Source organism: Taeniopygia guttata, chromosome 1A (assembly GCF_048771995.1).
Source record: "Taeniopygia guttata chromosome 1A, bTaeGut7.mat, whole genome shotgun sequence".
Classification (NCBI taxonomy): Eukaryota; Metazoa; Chordata; class Aves; order Passeriformes; family Estrildidae; genus Taeniopygia; species Taeniopygia guttata.
The window spans coordinates 47,366,260-47,385,811 of record NC_133025.1 but is presented as its reverse complement, the minus strand read 5'-3'; the positions used below and the strand labels follow the sequence as shown (position 1 = coordinate 47,385,811).

At 37.6% G+C, this 19,552-nt stretch overlaps 1 protein-coding gene across 5 annotated transcripts in view; it reads right to left on the bottom strand.

The window, feature by feature from the left end:
* IFT56 (intraflagellar transport 56) overlaps nucleotides 1-19,552 on the bottom strand; it is a 65,209-nt gene that overhangs the window by 10,060 nt on the left and 35,597 nt on the right. For 2 of the 5 annotated variants that reach the window (XM_072923342.1, XM_072923339.1), the window contains exons 14-19: nucleotides 17,821-17,904; nucleotides 15,580-15,649; nucleotides 13,053-13,159; nucleotides 10,773-10,906; nucleotides 9,256-9,390; nucleotides 7,848-8,898 (exon numbers count right to left, since the gene is read on the bottom strand). In XM_072923342.1, coding sequence (XP_072779443.1) covers nucleotides 9,279-9,390; nucleotides 10,773-10,906; nucleotides 13,053-13,159; nucleotides 15,580-15,649; nucleotides 17,821-17,904 — 507 coding nt within the window. In that variant the 3' untranslated portion in view covers nucleotides 7,848-8,898; nucleotides 9,256-9,278. Of the gene's footprint in view, nucleotides 1-7,847; nucleotides 8,899-9,255; nucleotides 9,391-10,772; nucleotides 10,907-13,052; nucleotides 13,160-15,579; nucleotides 15,650-17,820; nucleotides 17,905-19,552 lie in introns of those variants that run through there. The other 3 variants (XM_072923340.1, XM_072923341.1, XM_072923343.1) reach the window with 3 other exon arrangements.

Here is a 19,552-nt window from a genome sequence, read left to right as displayed (position 1 = left end):
AATCACCTACAACCCCACCCACACTAGGACCGGGATGCAAAATAATGCAGTGGAATCATGGGAGGGGCTTTTGGGGATGAAAAACACCCCTAAAATGGAAGGCTGGGCACAGTGGAGGGGGCTGGATGGCTGTGCTGGTTGGGGAAAAGGGAACCACATCTCTAGTCTGTGTTTGACCTGTCACCATAACGTGCAGAGTACCAGGCTGGACTGGGGGAAGCAGGCACAAAAGAACACACACTTTCTGGTGTTACCAGGAGGGAAGGAGAGGGATAGCTGCATCAGGACTTCGGCAGCAGGCTCTGCACATCCCCTCACCCTTCGGCTACCAGTGTGCCAGGAGGAAAGGAGAGAGGACGGTCAGCTGGGACTTCAGCTACAGACTGCACACCTCTTCACTTCCAGCTACCAGTGTGCCACGGAGACTGCAGGGACAGACTCGGCACGCCTTCTCACCCTTCAGCTACCGGGTGAGCAGCGGGGGCGAGCTCCTTGTCAAGCCCCCTGCCGAGCTGGCTTTTTAATAAAGAGCTGAACATTAATAAAGGCATAGACCCTGTTCATATCAGTGTGTGGACTCTGTCTTAAATGACATTAATTTGGGGATGTCAGCCCTTGAGAAGCTTTGTCTGCCAAGCAGTGAATCCCTAGGAAATTCCTCTTTGCAGGTTTACTCTTTACTTTCCTAAGGAAGAAAAAACAGGGGGAAAAATTTAGTTACCTTCTAAGTGATGACAAGAAAATTAAAGCCACTGAATTATCAAAATAAAAAACAATAGGACAAGATAAAGCTACCTCAAATTGCACCAAAGGGGGTTTCAGTTGGATATTAGGAAAAATTTCTTCATCAAAAAGGTTGTCAAGCAATGGAACAGGCCACCCAGGGAAGTGGCTGACTCACACTCCCTGGGGATATTTAAGGCCTATGTAGCTGTGGCATTTAGGGACATGGCTTAGCGGTGGCTAGGGTACTGCTGAGCAAATGGTTGAGTTCAATGAACTTCAAGTTGTATTTTTCAACCTTAACGATTCAATGGTTCTTTAAAATAACCTTGTAGTTGAAATCCTGGACTTTTTTTTTGTTGTTTATTTGTTTGTTTGGTTTGTTTTTGTAGATAGGAAGAATACCAAGAAAAATCATCAGAAATTAACACAGAAGGGATTTTGTAGAGGAGTACCCAGTTTTATGTGTGGGCACACGCATGCGCGCGCGCGCGCGCACACACACACACACACACACACTTTTTTCCTTAAAAATACAAGTATATAGAAAGGGAGCAGACTTAAATGAACTGGCAAAGAAACTTAAACCGAGGAGCATCTGCCTGTTACATGTTGATTGTGACAATCACTTAAACCGTACCTAAGCACAATTTAAAACTGAAGAGGAGCTGTAATTGAAAATAATAGACTTCCTTAATGGTAGCTCTTTTATGATTCACACCTGCTCCTTTGAAAGTGTAAAAACACCTAGATGTTTAAAGAGATTGAGAGGGATTATGTGCTCTGGGGAGTTGTCCCTCACTTTTTTCCTTATTTGCACCATTTCTCTAAAGATCCTTGTGGCATGGGATGCTTATCTCCAACGAAAAGCCTGTTCTATCAGGCCAGCACCCCTGGAGGCAGCCGAAGATTACCAGGCTGTCTGAAACTTTGGAGTCAGGTTTATTGTTTTATCTCTGCATTGTTGTCTGCCGGTTTTATTCTCCCAATAATAGTGAAAGCCACACAAGAATATGAGTCATGATTTCCTGTAGCTCTGCCACCCTTCTGTAACATGAGTAAGAAGGACTAGCCAGGTAGGGAGTTCTGTTTGAATTGCAGTTTCTACACTAAAAGCAGTAGTAATGCTGTTTGATGAGGTAAAAGGGTCTGGAAGTAACTCTCAGAAGCACAAAAGATAATGTGCCACAGATTTGCCCTCTCAGGGTTTCCCTTGTGGGTGCTGACCTAGGAAAAGACAAACACTCTCGGTCTCCTTGAGAGTGGACTCGGGCAGACTGCTGGCTAGAGGAGCCTTGGTCACTTGCCACAATGATATTTCCTAGTTTTTAACAAAATATAAATATTGTGATAATTATAGGAAACCTATTTTTATTAAATACTGTAATATATTTAAAATTATTATAGTTATTGTTCAGGCAACACCTGTCATGCAATGATCATCCTCCCAAAAAGGAGATTTTCATGTAATACATACAGGTAGATGGCAAAGCAACCTTCTAATAGTTATTAAGACATACAACATAATATTTGCTGTGACCTTGAAGAAATATTTTCCTTTTTTGTTCCTCCTTTCACTTTTAGGCTGGTTTTACCAAAACTCCAATTTCCTAACCAAGTTTTTTAATGCCTCTCAGCACTTTGGAAACTGCTTTTACTGATGCAGGTTCCACACCTAGGTAAGTGCACATTATCACAGACAGATGAGAGTGACTGCATAAACAAATTACCACATTTTTAACATTCATACAAGCTTATGATCAGAATAGTCAGAAGCATACTTTGCATGTGCAGTTCAGCATTTTCATACTTCCATGATTTTATTTCCAAGCCAAACTGCCTTCAAAAAAGCAAAGCACATATTTATCACTGAGAATTAACTACATACTGAACTTGCAGATTCAACACAAAGTTGCTTTTGATTTGCCACAGCATTAAAAATAGCATCTGAAAAATTACATATGAAAACCGATTTTTCATACATGAGTAATTTAAATAAACAAATGAAATTCTTTAAAACTATTTTCTTTCCACCTCAAGTTGGATTTTCAGAAGACATGACATGAAGTTTTTTGAGCATATTAAAACAAGTGTAGAATAGCAACAATAGAATTAATGCTTGTGAAGATAAGCGACATTTTCTGTAAAACAGTTCTATTTCAGATGTCATTTTTCTGACCTTAAAAGAATTACCCCTGACATTGGTAAGTAATAGTACAGTACTCTTACCTGAACACTTCCTCACTGTTTTAAGAGACTGAGTTATTCTTAGTGTCATGCTGCTTTCTAGTCTTCCACAGGACCTAGTGTTTTACAGATCTGAAAATATCTTGCCTTGAATGCCTGTGAAGTGGGAGTGAGGCAAATCTTGCTCAGAGGTGGTGCAAGGGGAGGAAGCGAGAAGTGGAAAACAGCAGTACTTCAGCAGTAGTCTGGTAGTCCAGTAAGGCCCATCACATTAATGGGGAGACAGGAAGGGAAAACACTCAGTAGGGAATGAGAATGTGCAGAATGAAAAGTTGACTAAACTGAGTCAGGAGTCTTGTAAAGCTTGCCTCAGAAATTACTTTGCTGTGACCAGAAAATAGCTCTTCTGCCTTTAAATGGTGGGGAAAACCACCACAATTTTATATAGACAGCTTCTCAGTTCGTTCACTAATGACTAAGTTCAGCACATGTGGCATCATGAATAAGTCAGACAAAAGACTGAACTGGTAGAATGAAAACAATAAGGATAATAATCAGTATGGGAATATACCAGGCAGGTTATGACTTAGTTTATCAGGTTTTATAATTTAATTGTTGTAACATTTTCTTAGAGACAGCTTTCACACACAAATGCATGAGACACAATGATATCATGTGATATGAGTTAATTCACCAGCTCTGCAAATAGGATACTGAGTTTTGTCACATAATGGCTCCCCATATAAAGGCCTCACCCATTAATGTAAGGCAAGAAAAAGAGTACAAGTAGCTTTAGAGTAGACATGCATAATGATACCATCATGCTTAAGAAGGACAAAATCATCCAAGAAAATTGTAGCTGTTACAATGAGCAGTGCAGCTGTTGCAATTGGAGCATGGTTCTTTACTACATGATGTAAACAATGTCAACATTATTACATGTGTTTTTAAAATGTTACCTTTTATAATTCTGCACTGTTGTGTTTTTTTCACAGAACTGACCACACAGAAGTTGCTTATAGTGATCAAGGTGGAGTCTAAGGCTCATTACCAGTCTCCAGTTAAGGGCCAGCTTAAAGTGTGCTTTAAGGACTGCAAAAAGACTCAATGCAATCCCTAGGCTCATGGAACAGCACACATAGTATCCCACTTTTTAGTTTGATTCAGCTGTATCTGAGAATCACTACAAACTATGAGACAGCATATTTCCTGTTCAAATAAATGGAGACCCATGGTCTTGAAGGTCTATCATAAAAACATATTAAAGACCATTATTTGTTTTACTGCATTATTTAAAACTCTTCTAAAGAATTACTAAGAATAATACAATGTGAAACAACTAAGCACAATTTAAGCATGTAAGCAGGGATTGAAACAGTTGTTCTCTTTTTATTTGAAGAATACACTGTAACACTGTCTTCTCAAAGGTCACAGCTCTTACTAAAATAAAGACATTACTTTTATTTTTAAATCTACAAATAGATGCTAGTGTAATTCATCAATTAAGCAAGACCTATAAGGAATTTAGGAGCTGTCCCTTGCCCAGAGATGCGAAATGCCTGCTTTATTTGTTTCAAATGAAAGCTTAAACTCTACAAAGTCAAAGGTAACCTTTGTGTGTGTGGCTAGATGTGATTTCAGGGCCAAAAGAAGAGTTGTGACAAATTATGCAAAAGGACTTGAGCAACTGGACTCTATCAGCATCTTCAGCATCTCTGGGATGCTGAAAGGCTCATTTAAAGAATGAATGGGAAGTATCTCCAATGACATGGATCTTGTATAAGTTTAGCTGAATGTAACAGTGCTGCAGTTCCTGCAAGTGCAATGCACACATTTCTGATGTCATATACCTAATTTAAAAGAATAGCACAATACCATATCTGAAAGGTACATGTTAAATAAATTGAGAATGGTAAATGATGAAAAGCAGCCATCAGCCATCAATAACAAGGTTGATCCTGGAAATATGGAGGATCCAAAATAGCCCTTGATGACCCAGATATAGCTGTAAAACTGTGCTAATAAATAGCTAGAGAGAAACAAACTAGTAATTAGTTGAGATAAGTAGTCATGCAGAGATATCTGCATAAGCTGGAAAACTGATCCAATCTGAACAAAATGCATTTTTGTAGAACAAAAGGTAGGCTGTCTCTTTCAAAGGACAGACTATATTCTGGAAAATACCAATTCTAGAAAAATCGTAGATATCATGTCCCAGCCAAGAACCAGTTTAATGCAAGGTTCCCCCATGATAATGTTGCAAAAAGGGTGAATGCAGTCTTTGAGTACCCATGCAGAAGAATAGCAAGCAGCACTATGGAGAAGCATATTCCAATGTCACATACAGAGATAAATTATGCCCAGTGCTAAGCAGCCATATTTAAAAAAAAAATCTGTTGGCAAACCAACTGCCAGTGTTCCAGCCAGCAAAACATCTTTACAGGGGAAGCTGTCTTTCCTATAAACAAGAACTCACTTGCTGCACTCTAAAAGATGAAAAAAAAACCTCCAAAGAAAACCACAAAAAAAACAAACCAAAAATGCCAGGCTTTAATGGTTAACAGCAATGATGAACATTGGAAGAACTGAATATTAGAAAACAAGGCTAAACAAGCTGAATTTAGAATTAAGGTACAATTTCCGAAAAAGCAAATATGATTTAATAATTTGAATAAATTTCAAAGTAAAATCATGGATTTTTCGTTATCCATCTTCAAATTAACACTCTTAAGTTTTTCTGGCAAATATTTTATGGTGAGTTGAGTTAGTTATTCAATTCAATACTGGTGAAATCTACCATCTTGCACTACATAGTGTCAGTCCAGCGTATCTATCAGTTGATTAATCACTTGATTTTAATGTTACTGGTAACACTTTCATGCAATTGTCTAGTTATTCAATCACCATGTCATAGACTGAAAGGGAAGAGGGATATTTGGAAATGAAACTTCAAAAAGAGTGAGTGGAAGTTACTTCTGGAGAAATACAGAGGAAAAATGGTCAAAGAGTAAACCAGTAGGCAAAATCTAGATGTTTTCTTCAATGTATGTATAGCTCCCATACAGTGAAGCTATAGGTAGCAACATATAGGTAATTGTTTACTTTGTGTCTGACTACCTAATAGTCAAGTTCCTCATCCACGCTCAGACAGCTTTCTTATGAAGATCTATGAGCCAGCTTCCAGCTGAGGGAACCACATAAGCCTAAATGCCTGCTACAGTCCAGAGCTATGATGTGACATGATTTTTCTTTCACAGTGAATTTGTCACCTACAGTTTAATTCACTTTGATGTTACTGTCATAGCTGTTGTTCAGGTATTAACAAGTTTAATTCAAAGTTGACTTTCTTATCCATCAGGAATGGGTCAGCACTCAACTAAAAGCAGTTACATGCTGTTTGGGGTTTGGCTTTCTCCACTTGTCACTATTAATGCTATGATTGCTAGCACAGTCCTTCTGTGCATTATCTGTAGCTTATTTTTCCAGAATCAGATGCTTATTCAGAGTAGAAGAAATAACTTTAATTTCCATATTCTTCCTTGAAATTATAATGATGCAGCAATTTCTTTCTGCTTTAGTTTTCCTTTCGTTACATTATCTGAAATGCCACTGTTTCAATTTTATATTCACTTACTCCTGACCCAGTAAATGTATCGATTTCCCTGACTCTGCACATGCATTTTTCACTGCCTGCTTGCTTAATAGGTCATCTGCCTTCACTTCTAGCCATCCTATTTAGAGTACCTTGACTCCTTAAATTTCCACAGTTTAGGGAAATATGGAAATGGACAGGGATAAAATTTTATCTATTCTCTACTACCTTTCATTTCTGTATCAGCTAAGGCAACTTCTCATCTCTGTTCTTTGAATATGACCTCAGATTAAACAATGGAACACACATTCTAGATGTATTTCTAAGGTAAAACAAACAGCAGTATTTCAGTAGTCTTCTTGTTGTGCATTTTAATAGTACATATCTGTTCTATTACCAAGACCTAAATGCTAAGACAATATGTAAAATACCTTATTTCATCACTGCTCAAGGCAAAACCCTGCAGTCCCCTGTTTTATCTTAAATGACAAAAGCTTTATTGCCAGTCAATAAAATGCACTGTGCTAACCCCATGTTATTTAGCATATCAAATATGATATTATGCTACAATAAATGAAAGTGAGTTTAAAAAAAAATCTTCCCTTCTGCATGAAAACTTCTTGACACAGACAAGAGAAGATAAAATTGGCCCCCAAGCCCTTATCCTGCAAAGCCATCACACTTATTTCAGAAGGTTCAACCAACATGTAAAATGGTCTGTAATGGATTTGGATGCTCTTCAGCTCTCCTGCAGGTTAAGCTTCAATAAAAGGAGTAATTAGATGCATTTACCATCTGCTAGAAAACCACCAACATGATTTTTTGAAGCTTTGTACCAAGATTCATAATTATATTCCCAATCTGTTTCCAAGTTAATTAAATTGAGATGGAAAAGAAAAATGCTGTTCATGAGTGAAGTGTTTCATAACTACTTTCAGAGAAAATACTGCTCCTTTCACACCTCTTTGGCATGAGTGTAACATTGACCCTGCTGAAAAGCTTATTGTTGCTAGTGTGATGGATCCGTTTCTAGATTTAAGTACAAGTAACCACAACTATCAATGTACTTCAAGACACATGAACAATGATACCCACATTTTTTGCTTAAAGCAGTAAAACCAGACACATTATATGGCAGAAAGGTGTGCATGTTCTACATACACCCAGCTGCCTTAGTTTCAGCAAACTGCTATAAGATCAGGACCAAGGTCATTGGCTTACCTTTGACTGCTTAATAAACATGCACTTAACAATCAGCCACAAACCTGCCCTCTTCCACAGCAAAATGAATATACTATTTCAACTTCTGCAGTATGAAGCAACACAGACCAATCAGACATTCAACTGTAGATTCAAATAAGAGCTTTAATCATTGCACAGACAATGTGGTTCTGAATTCCCCTCAAAAGATTAAAAAATACTTCTTAAGTATTTTACAAATTAAAAAATGTAAAGTTTTCTTTTACAAATAATATACAAATGTTTTTTACTATCAAATGTATAAGACATTTTTATGTTACAACTGTTGTCTTCTCCTAGTATTATGTATTCCCTGAACTGTTCTCCTTAAAAAAAAACAGGACATCATAATAAATCCAAAAGTATAATGAATATATTGCTCACAACAGTGGTAAATGCTGAAGAAAATAAATCAAAAGAGCTTTTTATCCATCAGATCGCTAAAGTTCTCATGTGAACTATATTGACATGAATAAATGTCCTGAGTGTTACATTTCAAAGTGAGATTGAACAATACCATCAGTCAAGTAAGTCTCCATGCACTGAAAAAGATGATAAGAGAGAAAACAATCCTTACAGACAAAAAAAAGCCCAAATTAAGGTATTGGTAATTGAAATTAATCCAGAAAAGTATACTCCTCAGAATATGCTTTGTATTTTACCCCAGATAGGTAATCTCTAAAAGTCCTAAAGAAAAGAGACTTTTCACAAGGGCATGTAGTGACAGGACAGAGGGAATGGTTTCAAACTGAGATTATGTTTAGCTTAGGTATCAGGAAGAAATTCTTTACTATAAGGGTGGTGAGGCACTGGAACAAGTTACCCAGAGCAGTTGTAGATGGCCCACCCCTTGAACTGCTCAAGGCCAGGTGGGATAAAGCGTTGAGGAACCTGAGCAGCTCCGAGTAAAAAAAAGCTGTCTGAAAGCTGTACCTGCCCATGGCAGGTTGGAACTAGGTGATCTTTAATGTCCCTTCCAACCCTAGCCATTTTATGATCATATGATTCTGTGTTAAGCCTTTTGTATTATCTGATACTCTAGTAGTGCCTAGCGGTATCACTGTCACCATCTCCATTTGCCACATTCCATCACTTGCTTAAGTAGGTTTGTTTGAGTCATATAACAAATGATTCTTCTCCAGACACCAAAAGGCTTGCTGGAAAAAAAAAAAAAAAAACCACCATGCAGTTCAGTAACTTTTGTGGAGGAATCTGGGGAACATTTGAGGAGCACCTTGATTTTGTACACAGTTGAAACTACTCTTAAAAAAAATCTTTGAGGAATAGAGTGGTGCAACAGAAAAAGTACCAATGAAGTTTTAATTTAAAAAAGAAAGCAAAAAAAACCCCAAAAAAACAATTTGCCGTATGTTTTGAATCTCACTGCAGGACATTCTTTCTCAGCTGGGTCACCCTGCTTGAATGCCTAAAGTCCTGCAAGGAAGGAGATACCCAGAATGCACAGGAGAAACCAAGACTCTTGTCTTACAGCCAGACATACAGTAGCAACTGACCTGGTTCATTCTGTGATACTGACTCAAACAGGGACTCTGTTCTCCTTGGCCCACTTTTTCATGACGCGAACAATGTACTCTACTTGAGAATTACCAGTGCTCTTCAGAAGGTGCAGTACTTCCCGCAGAGTCTCTCTACAAAGGTGAAAAGCAAAGAATTCAGTGAGGGTTAGACCCACTTGATACAATAAACTGCTCACATCAAACTATTTCACAAAACATGGGTCCTCTGAGGCAGAGAGGTCAAGTCATCTGCAGTGCTGGAAAGATTAAAATGCACACTAGCTAAGATCCCAGAGACAAAAAAAGCAACCAATGAAAATGTCTTGTATACAACTGTAAAGAAATGGTAAGTTAATAAAATCACCAAAATGTAATTAGTGTGTGCATATCTAAGAATTTGTATATATACCCTCACTCCTGCAAAATTGTTCCCCGGAACAAACCAAACTTCAAAAAAAAATCTTTAATGTTATTTGCTAGTCTTTAGTATGGCAACATCTAGCTTAATGCTGCCAAAGCACTTCACACATAACGCAATACACATAAACACAAATAACAAGGAAATCAACATTCCTAATAGAATAAAACTATTATTATTAAGCATATATAAATCCTGCTGCAGTTTGCCAGTTAGTTTACAGTAAGAACTTAATTGCATATTTTGAAAAACAGGCAAAATATGTGTATTTTCCTGCATCTGCTGTAGTGATTGCTAAAAGGACACTTGAAAGTTATAGTAGTTTATGAGATTATTCCAACAGAGAATTGAAAAGAAGGAAGGTGTAGAAGCCAAGATACACACCTACCAGTCATCTAGGAAACAGCAACTTTGGCCAAAAGACAATGGGCATCTGGCATCACAGCAGTATATTCACAAGGGAGCAGTTCTTAAATACAGCTTCACTACTCTCTCTCATTCCCCCATCCAGTGAAATGGGCCGAAAACAAAATTATCAGTAACACAGATAATTTCCTTTCAGATTTCATCAAGTAAGTATATTTGTGTGACATGGTCAATGTCTTCAGAAAGCAAATTTTAATGAAAGTACAGTCTCATCTACTCTTTGTTTAGAAAAATCATGTCCTTCCTACAGTGTTGAGTAAATGTTTCCTTCGTTCTGTTCTATGCAGTTTAAAATGTCATGTGATAGTTTACCATTCTTATACCATCAACATGAAATGATGTTGTTTTCCCCCAGTTCATGAACATACTACTACACTTATAACCTAGCTTTTCCTAGTGATGATGACTAAAGAATTTTGGTATTTTATAGTCCACAGTACTTGCTCATAAATTATTTTCTACCATATAGTCTATAACTGTTGGTGTGGAAGATACACTTCCAGCTGAAAACTGCATATGGAGCTTCTGGATGGAGTGTCTATTTCTGAAAGGTCAATAAAAGATTGGAAGATGATATGTAGTCCTAAGGCTGAGATTATGATTCTGGCTTACAGCTAGCTGAAAATAGGAAAAGAGCAAAATAAATTCAGACACAACACAGAATACTCACTTTGCTTCTCGACCAGCTAAGATCATTTGAAATACACCCACACAAGCACCTCTCTTGCCTTCCCAGTATTCAGGATTATTGTCCAGTCTCTCCAGAACATCAAAGGCTTTGGCTGAATAGTAAAACTGACGCATCTGCACAAAAAGTGAAACATTATTCCTGACCACCTTTCAGAAGGGCATTAAAAACACTGAGCCCAGTTTTCTGAAATCAGCAGTAAACTGTAGAAGCAATGTGCATTTTCCTGTTTTTCTGTAGGCAGCAAGTGACACAGAACAGGGACACTGCAGTTAGAGAAATGGGAAACAAGTAGTATTACAACATCTTTTTCTGAGGTGCCCTTATCTAGTGTTGTACCAACCCAAAACTCTTGACAGAATACCAACTTCCAACTAGTCCAGACATGTGAAAACGAAACCACATTTCCTCATGTAGACATGGCCACATAAATTTGTTTATCTTCTGGGTTTAACTTAATATTTTTTCTTCGCTGTTACAATATAGTACAAAAGAAGATTCAGTGACTCTATAATCCAAAATTTTCCTTAGCATAGGAAAATCCAGTGTGTACCCTATCTTTTCTGCCTTAGGTTGTCTACTTGTAATTAGGAACCAGGAGAAAGTTGCTTGGCAACAGTCAATGCAAAAGGAGTGACCAGATTAACTGTGGCTTTTGAAGTCAGAATAGCACATCTCATGTGGGCTGTATGAGTGCTCTCCACTTGAACAAGCCTGAAGGACAATGTTGTTTGTCAGAAGGTAGACTGAGCACAACCTCCTGTCCTTTGGTACCTAGAAGCCTGCAGAGAAAAAAATGCAGGCTGTGGGAGCTACATTTGGAAACCTTAGTCAGAGAAACACTGGTACTACAGGATGAGTAATAACTCTCTTTTCTTCACATAAATGTTGATTTTAACCACTGGTGACTGGCAAAAATGTATGGGAATAAAAATAGTTAGTATTAACACTATCAGATGTGTCAGCTAAAAAGAAAAATTAGAATACTGATCTATCCAAATTAGTATCTGATCTAGTTCTACTAATCAGGTACAGGTTTAATGTTCTCCTTCTATCTGACATAAATCTAAGAAATACTTCACCCCAAGTCATGTGCTGTTCCCCATATGGACAGGATGGGCTATTTCATAAAAAGCATCAAGAAATTACCATGAAATCCTGCATGCCAACTTCCTCACTGAACAATTTCTATCAGCACAGCAATGAGGCATCCAGCTACACCACCTCTCAGGACACTGCTGACCTTGTTCCATTCATGCTCATTCTGTTTTCTGTTGAGCAAAGCCTAATGCAACTGCCTTCCTAAGTTACATCTCTGGTGCTGTCTGTGGAACTCCAATATAATGTAATGTTTCAGAAACAACTGAAAAATGCCACATAAAATCAAACAATATGGACCTTGCCATTTAGTTCAAGAGGTACAATGGCTCCTCGTGTAGAAAGACAAATTATATTACTAAAGTAACAATTTTGGAGAAGTCATTTATGGCCATATGTAGACACATAATTAGGCTGAAAAATTTAGTTCTATAAATGCAGCTTTTAAGAGCTCAAGAAAATTCAAAATGTGCACGTGCTTCTCCTCTTCAAGACAAGAAGCTTTTGAAAAGAATTTAGACAAAGCAATCAACTGATTTAAGTGAGACTTTAAATTATCTAGGGAGAGATTTTACACGAGGTCTGATTTTCAACCTGCTTTCACAAATTGCATCTATGGGAAACACCAGAGGCATAGTCACTTGCTTGAGCAACTAGACTTTTAAGGATGAGATGGTAACTTAGTACTTGAAAGATGTACAAGTGATAATTCTTTCAGTTTTAGAATACTGCTTTTGAGATTACAAGGAGTATCTCCCATTACAAATTTTAAGGAAAACACAATACTGTCCTGAAAAAAAAAAAAAAAAAAGCAGGAGGCATCTTGCTGAATCTATGCTAGATTTTTTTTCCTTTAAAGTTTTTTGTCCTTTCTACCCATAATGAATCCCATAGTAGGATTCTCATAGTAGGAGAAGCAACTGTTATTATTGATAGCTCAACTATGCAGTAATTTACCAACATTTTAATGAGTTCTCTACCAAGAAGGCCTGTAGGTCCTTATGATACTAATACTGACTAATCCTTGCCAACTCATCCACATTATTAGACATCCTGTCATTATGAAAGAAAATTCACTAGTGATGACAATGATAAAAAGTATCAAAAAAATAACTGTTGGTACAATCACAATGTCATACACCAAGCTCTAAAGAGAAAACTCACTTTGTAACAATCATTTGCAATGAGCTGCAATAGGTTAAAGGAGTCCCCTGATGTTTCCATCTTCAGATAGAGCTTCCAGGCTAGCTGTGGTTTCTTATTCATAATATCTGCAATAACATGAAAAAGCTGGAATTGTGAAAAGAATATGCTATGCACAATATTCAGTGGCAGGTGGAACAGATATTTCTGTATTTCTTTTCCTCAGCGTGAGCATGAGGCTGGGAAGGGGCTTATCCTTATCTTCTGCTTTACTAGTGATAACAGCCAATTCAGCAGAGAATACTAATGTCAAAAGGAATAATTACAGTGTTTCCATCTTAATTTATATTAATAAACAATAAACAGATAAGCAATAAGAACAACTCTCATGATTTCAGATGTGATTAAGGGACAGAATGGAAAGCATCAGATAAGTTTTTTATGCAGGACAATGAATGATGGCAATCCATTTATATTGTAGGATTTAGGATTGTGTGTTCTTATACACAAAAAAAATTTGAATTGCCACCAAATTGAGGTCTTTAATACTCGGTGCCCATGTCAGTCCAAACATTAAATTCCCATGATTCATAACAAATCAAAAGGAGAGGGCAGAGGTTGAAGCCCCTCCAAGCATAACAAAACTTGTCATTACTACAAAAAAATGTTTCTAAATTCCTGAGATGCCATGCCGGTTTTAAATTTGTGTATATGACTAGAATTTTTCATTGGTCTTTAACTTTAAACATCACTGATATACACAATTAGAAATAAATTAATCTGAATCTTCTGTCTCAATGAGTAGAAATTCTACTAGGGTGTTTAAATACAAAGGTTCTATTTCTTGGTGATAAGAAGCCATTATCTTGAATCTATAGTTGGTATTCATAATTCCAGGTTCATTCAAACACTGTGAGAAAAGGAAATGAAAGTAAGTTTTCCTTTCTTTTTCAAGCCTTAACAGCTGCTCTGAGAGTACCTGGCTATTCACATAAGGATCACTCTTGTGCTTTTTCAAAAGAGGGACTGTTTAGCTTGTTATATCTGTGTCCACCGTGTCTATACTAATTTTGCACGTAGAATGGGTGGTAATCAACAACAAACACGTAACACCAAATCACAGAATTTATAGACTCTTCTCATTTAGGAGGCAGCAAGACGTCAAGTTTGATTTATCGCTCATCAGTTCCAAATACCATATACAGTGGTAAACAGCCAGTTCTCAATTTCTAACACCAATCTACCTATAGCGATGCAGTTCTGTGCTAACCCAATGTTTTTTGATCTTCTCTTCAAGAATTTGGTATAAATAGTACTGAAATACTAAACAAAAAATTACATTGTTATGCAAAAGGATGCATTTCTGGTACTTTTTGCCCCTTGGAAATATTTCAGCATTGAATTGTTTACTACTCAATCCCTAATTGTACTCTGACATTAATGTATTATTATGTGATCTGTTAGTAATTTACATACTTGACACAAAAAGATAACTATATTAATCATTCCCATAAAAATTCAAATAAAACATTCATACATAAAACACTCAAACACAATCTGGTACTGCAGCTTAATTAAAAAGGAAATAAACTGGCACATCCTAAAACAGAGTCATAAATAGGCATCCCTATGTGTGATATGCCTGTCTGAAAAGATCATGTTAGGAGATGTTTACTCCATTTGCAATATGGCATAACATCCCAAAGCATACACATTTACATTTCAGGTAAAACTGCTGAAAATAGTTTGATAAGAAAACATTTTCATATTGAGGCACTGTAAGGAAAATGAATTGGCCTAGGGAGTCTCAGACTCGAGTCCTTAGAAAAGCCCACTTCTATACTATTTTGTATGTGGCACTGCAGCTGTCTGTGTACTGAGGTGTACTCTGCAGTGTTTTAAAAACTGATAAATAACAGTAAATAAGATTTGCCATAGAATATTAAACACATCAAAAGTTTCCTGGATTCAAGGAAATTCAAGGAAAGAACTCTTCTAAGAGTTTTTGGAAGAAAAACACATGCTGGAGATTATAAGAATATCCCTCAGGCACAGGAGTTTTGACAACATGTAAAGTAACATGGTAGGAAGAAAAAATACTGTGTGTGCTTGCCGGATTCCTCTCTTCCCTAGACATCTGACAGTGGCTAACCTCGAAGGCAGACAGACCCTTGAGCCTGACCCAGTATGAATGCTTCTATTTTGTGTTTTACTCCGAACATTTTAGAATTGCAACTCAGTCTTTTAAGACAGATAGTCTTCACTCAAGCAATTGAGTCGACAATTGAGAAGAAAAAGGGTCACTGGTCAGGACAAAGCTGCATTGACAGTACTATAACAGCACTGCACTGAAGCAGTAATTGCTTATAAAAGCCAGAGGTATGAAATGTGCAATAACCACCCACACTATAACTAGTGCAATCAGCTTTTCACTTTCATAGTCCTGAAACCACCTACAACATTAAATTCAATTAGGAGAGTGGATTGCCAAGACTGACGCAAGAGAGGAGGATCTGTATTCTGCAATGCTGAAAGTAAAGTGACTCACAGCAGCGAGCCAGCCAGCTAAGGTAAACAAAATCACTTTTTATCTTCTCACTCTGGATCAAAAGGAACACCTGCAGGAAGAAGGAAAATAAAAGATTATACACACATATACTTTTAAACAAACAGAAGGCAAACCTTCCTCATTTCAACACACAGATAAGGTTTAAGTCACACAAACAACTGCTCATGAGAAGAGTATGGGTATGCAATTGCAGTGTAGGGGGCATCCCTCTGTTTGGAGTAGGTGGAGGATTCACACAGTGCCCTGTTTATCATGGGACTTGTGCAGCTTCGGAACATCAAGCTGTGCAGAGGGTGCGGCCTGCCCTGAACAAGTGCCAGTGGGCGGCCATGCAGCACAAACAGCACAAAGGAACACTGGGTCTGTGGGAAAAGCTATTTGGAATGTGTTTGTTTAGAAAGCAATGCAAGCAATTATATTAGCATCTTCTTGAACTACTACAAGTTTCACATATAGATGAGACTTTCCTTCCATACATGTCAGATCATTCCAGGTCTGCAGTAAGCCATTTCTAACCATTTTGGTTTCAGTAAATTTTCAAGCAAAGCATCCAACTTTCATACCTTCTGTATAAATACAGGTTTGTTACATTCTGCATAAAAAGGGATGTGTGGGGGAAGTTATAAATTTTAAAATGTACTCTGGCTTTGCTCAAAGGAAAAAAAAAAGCTATTTATGCCTCTCTCAAGTATATTTGCAACTATACTGGATGCTACTGGCAAAAATCAAAATACCTTTATAGGAATAGATGCATGTACTGGAACAGTGAATTACACAAATTACTGACATTTGTATTGCTTAAACATTGCTGATCCCCTAATTTAGAGGGGGAGGAGAAGGAGTAATAGTCAAGAAATAAAAAGAAAGCAGCATTATCACTGTAAGTAGCACTTTATCATATGTTTTATTTTATTATGGCCAGGGAGGTATGCTTTTAAATAACTTAGTAAGTCCTGTATGTAGATGTTTTACAAGTTTGTGAGACACTGGGGAAGACTGAGCTTTTTATGGAACTGCCATCATGACCCAAGATCAGACATGAGGCTAGATGAATCAATGTAATTATATAAGTCAGGTATATAAATGTATCACCTATTTTTATAGAACACAAGTTTCTATAGAACAGCTTCTAAAAAACATAAGAGGAAAAATGTAGATTAATATGAGTTTACAAATTTGTGTTTCTTTGTTGCCTAGTTGCTGCTAAAACTTACTTATAGTATTATAATTTTTATGGAGTTTCAGGAATCAGCATAGCCTGCTAGCATAGTTTTGAAAGATTTTCATGAGGCTAAATGAATTGAAAGCTTGTTGAATTGAAATATATATCTACCTTCCTTACAGTCTTGGATATTTTTCTTAAAGAGAGATGCAATTTTGGGCCACAGAAATGAAAGGGTAAGGGTGCTTGATGGGAGGGTAGGGATGGGGGGAGAGAAAAGTTGTAAAGCCAGGGGGGCTCTATTGTTGACAAATGTGGATAGTTAAAAAGTTAGAAAGACTGGAAAAACAAAACAAAATATAAACCCTAAACCAACCAAACCTATATGATTCACTTTAGACTATGTGGTGTAGGATTTTTTTTTTGTGGCTTGTCTTCTTTTCTGGTCTTGTGGAAAATATTGCTTCCACCTTCATAATAGCTATTTGCTTTTGCATATTTTAGTTGTAATTAAGTTTCTGCTGCACACAGACATAAAAAAAGTACTGGGTGTAGAAGTTAATCTCTTCCAGCTGCATAGTAATGCTGCTGAATAAGATAGTGAGCACTTCCTCTTTTCCTCCCACATATCCCAGAGGAAGATTTTTTTTAAAACACAAATTTCTAGGGACACCTAGAAGCTCTTAACTATTCAGTGTCTTTTACTTAGCATGCTCTACTCCGTCTGAACAAAAAGAGAGCCTGGGATGCCAGACAAAGCTTAGAAAATCTGATTAAGAGGCCATTCTTTGAGCAATTGGAGGTAGCTGCAAGCACTCTTGTGATGCACCACAAGCAGCATGATTCCCTGTATACCTCACATTACAAGATTAGCAAGATAATCTTTTCTGAATAGTGCTCACTGAGAGTTTCAGTTCCCCTAAGAGGAAGAAGATGTTCCACAGAACCTGCTTATTTTCAACCAACATGAAGATCTGGGTGAAGAAAAGGAAGGAAAGAGGGGAATATGGGGGAAATGTTTTCATTGCTTTTTTTTTTCAAAGAAAATAAATACATACCTCTTCAGCTTCACCAAAATTGCCCATTGCAGCTTTGGCTTGGGCATAGTTGAAGTTAAAAGTATCATTGTTGTAGAAGTAACTCTGAAAAATATGGACAAACCCCAAATAAATACAACAAAAAAAACCCTCCTCCCATGATAAAGCAACATTAAAAATACATTCCCCCCGTCTCAATCTGAGTCAAACCATATAAAGAAGACAATGGGAAGGAAAAGAAAATCCCACATTAGGAACATACGCTATTTATAAACAGTGGGCAGAAGAATTATGGACTAGCTTTTCCATCCTACATTCATGACTACAAACACTGCTGAAACATTCCACAATATTAACTATGAGAGATCTGGAAAATGTTCCAAGCTTAAAATTGCAGTGGCAGCTTTTGTGGGTATAATTTTCACTTGGGGCAAGTGAAGACATGCTGTGCTGCCATGGTCTCTCACTTTCCAAGCACTTATTTCACCCCTAGGGTGGGTAAATAGGCAGTTGACTTCCTTGAGTCTTAAAGACAGTTTAAGACAAACAAAACAGTTTGTTCTTCCAAGACTTGTTATGTTTTGTCAAGAGATCCTGTGCATCTGGTTATGTGATGGATGCTAATCTGACAAACTGAGTCTCGTGATGGAGGTGAGGCCACAGTACTGGGCTGTAGCAGGCAGCACACCAGGTAATAGCACTACTGTAAGCAAGCCTTGCTTTAAGGTACCCTTCTCTCTAGCTGAAGCGCAACACTGAGTTTTTTCCTCCCATAACACTAGATATGAAACGTCTGTTTTAGGATACATCAGATTCAACTAGCTGTATCTTCTCTGAAAAGATACATGGGTCAAAGCAGTAAATGTAACTCAAGGTACAGGTTAGGCTGATATTTGGGGTTGACCTGATCACAGTCAGACTGAAGTATAACTCAAGATGACAAAAGTCAGCTGTTTTTTACATTCAGCACTGTCCCACACTGCAGGACCAGTAGAGCTGGCAGAGGTAAGATAGAACATGATACCAGCTGTAAGCATGAATGGGATTGAGGATCCCTGCCCAGGAGCCGTGCAGTGCTTACAAGAAAGCATGGAAAAATAGGTGGTTTATCCAATATAGTTACTGCAAGAAAGCACCTCTGTGTGCATAACAGAAAGGTGTAGGGAAGAGAAATGTTTTTCCTTATACAACATTTATAAAGGAAGATCAAACTTTTGTTTTTTTCCCCTCTTTAGAGCGAGGAGGAGGTAAAAAGCATAGTTGGGACTGCACAAAAGGTAAACGAAGCAAGGCACAAATCCCTTTCCCAGTAGTATCTTCTTTCATGATGTAGGGACACTGAGGAACATCTTCCTTTCACTGTCATAGGCAGTCTACAAAGGGTACTGATTTAGTTCTCCCACACACATCAAGCTAGTGCCTTGAAAGGAAAGGTGAGGGATCGCCACTGTTTGCCAGAAGTGCAGGTCTCACCCGAACAGTCTATGGTAGCATGCACAAGACAGCAAATACAGCAAGCCGTGTGACAGCATGAGGATGAACCAATTGGGGTGAACCTTAAGCTCAGTTTGTGAAAACATTTCAGTGCCCTTAAGGTGAACTAACTAGGGGTTTCACCATATAAGGATTACGACATTTTATTGCATTCTTTCTCAAGAGTAGTTTCATGTGAATCAGCACAAGTCCCAGGTTAAGCAAAGCTGGTGAGCCAGATGCTACTTTTACAGCATTAATGCTTTCTTCTGTTCAAGTA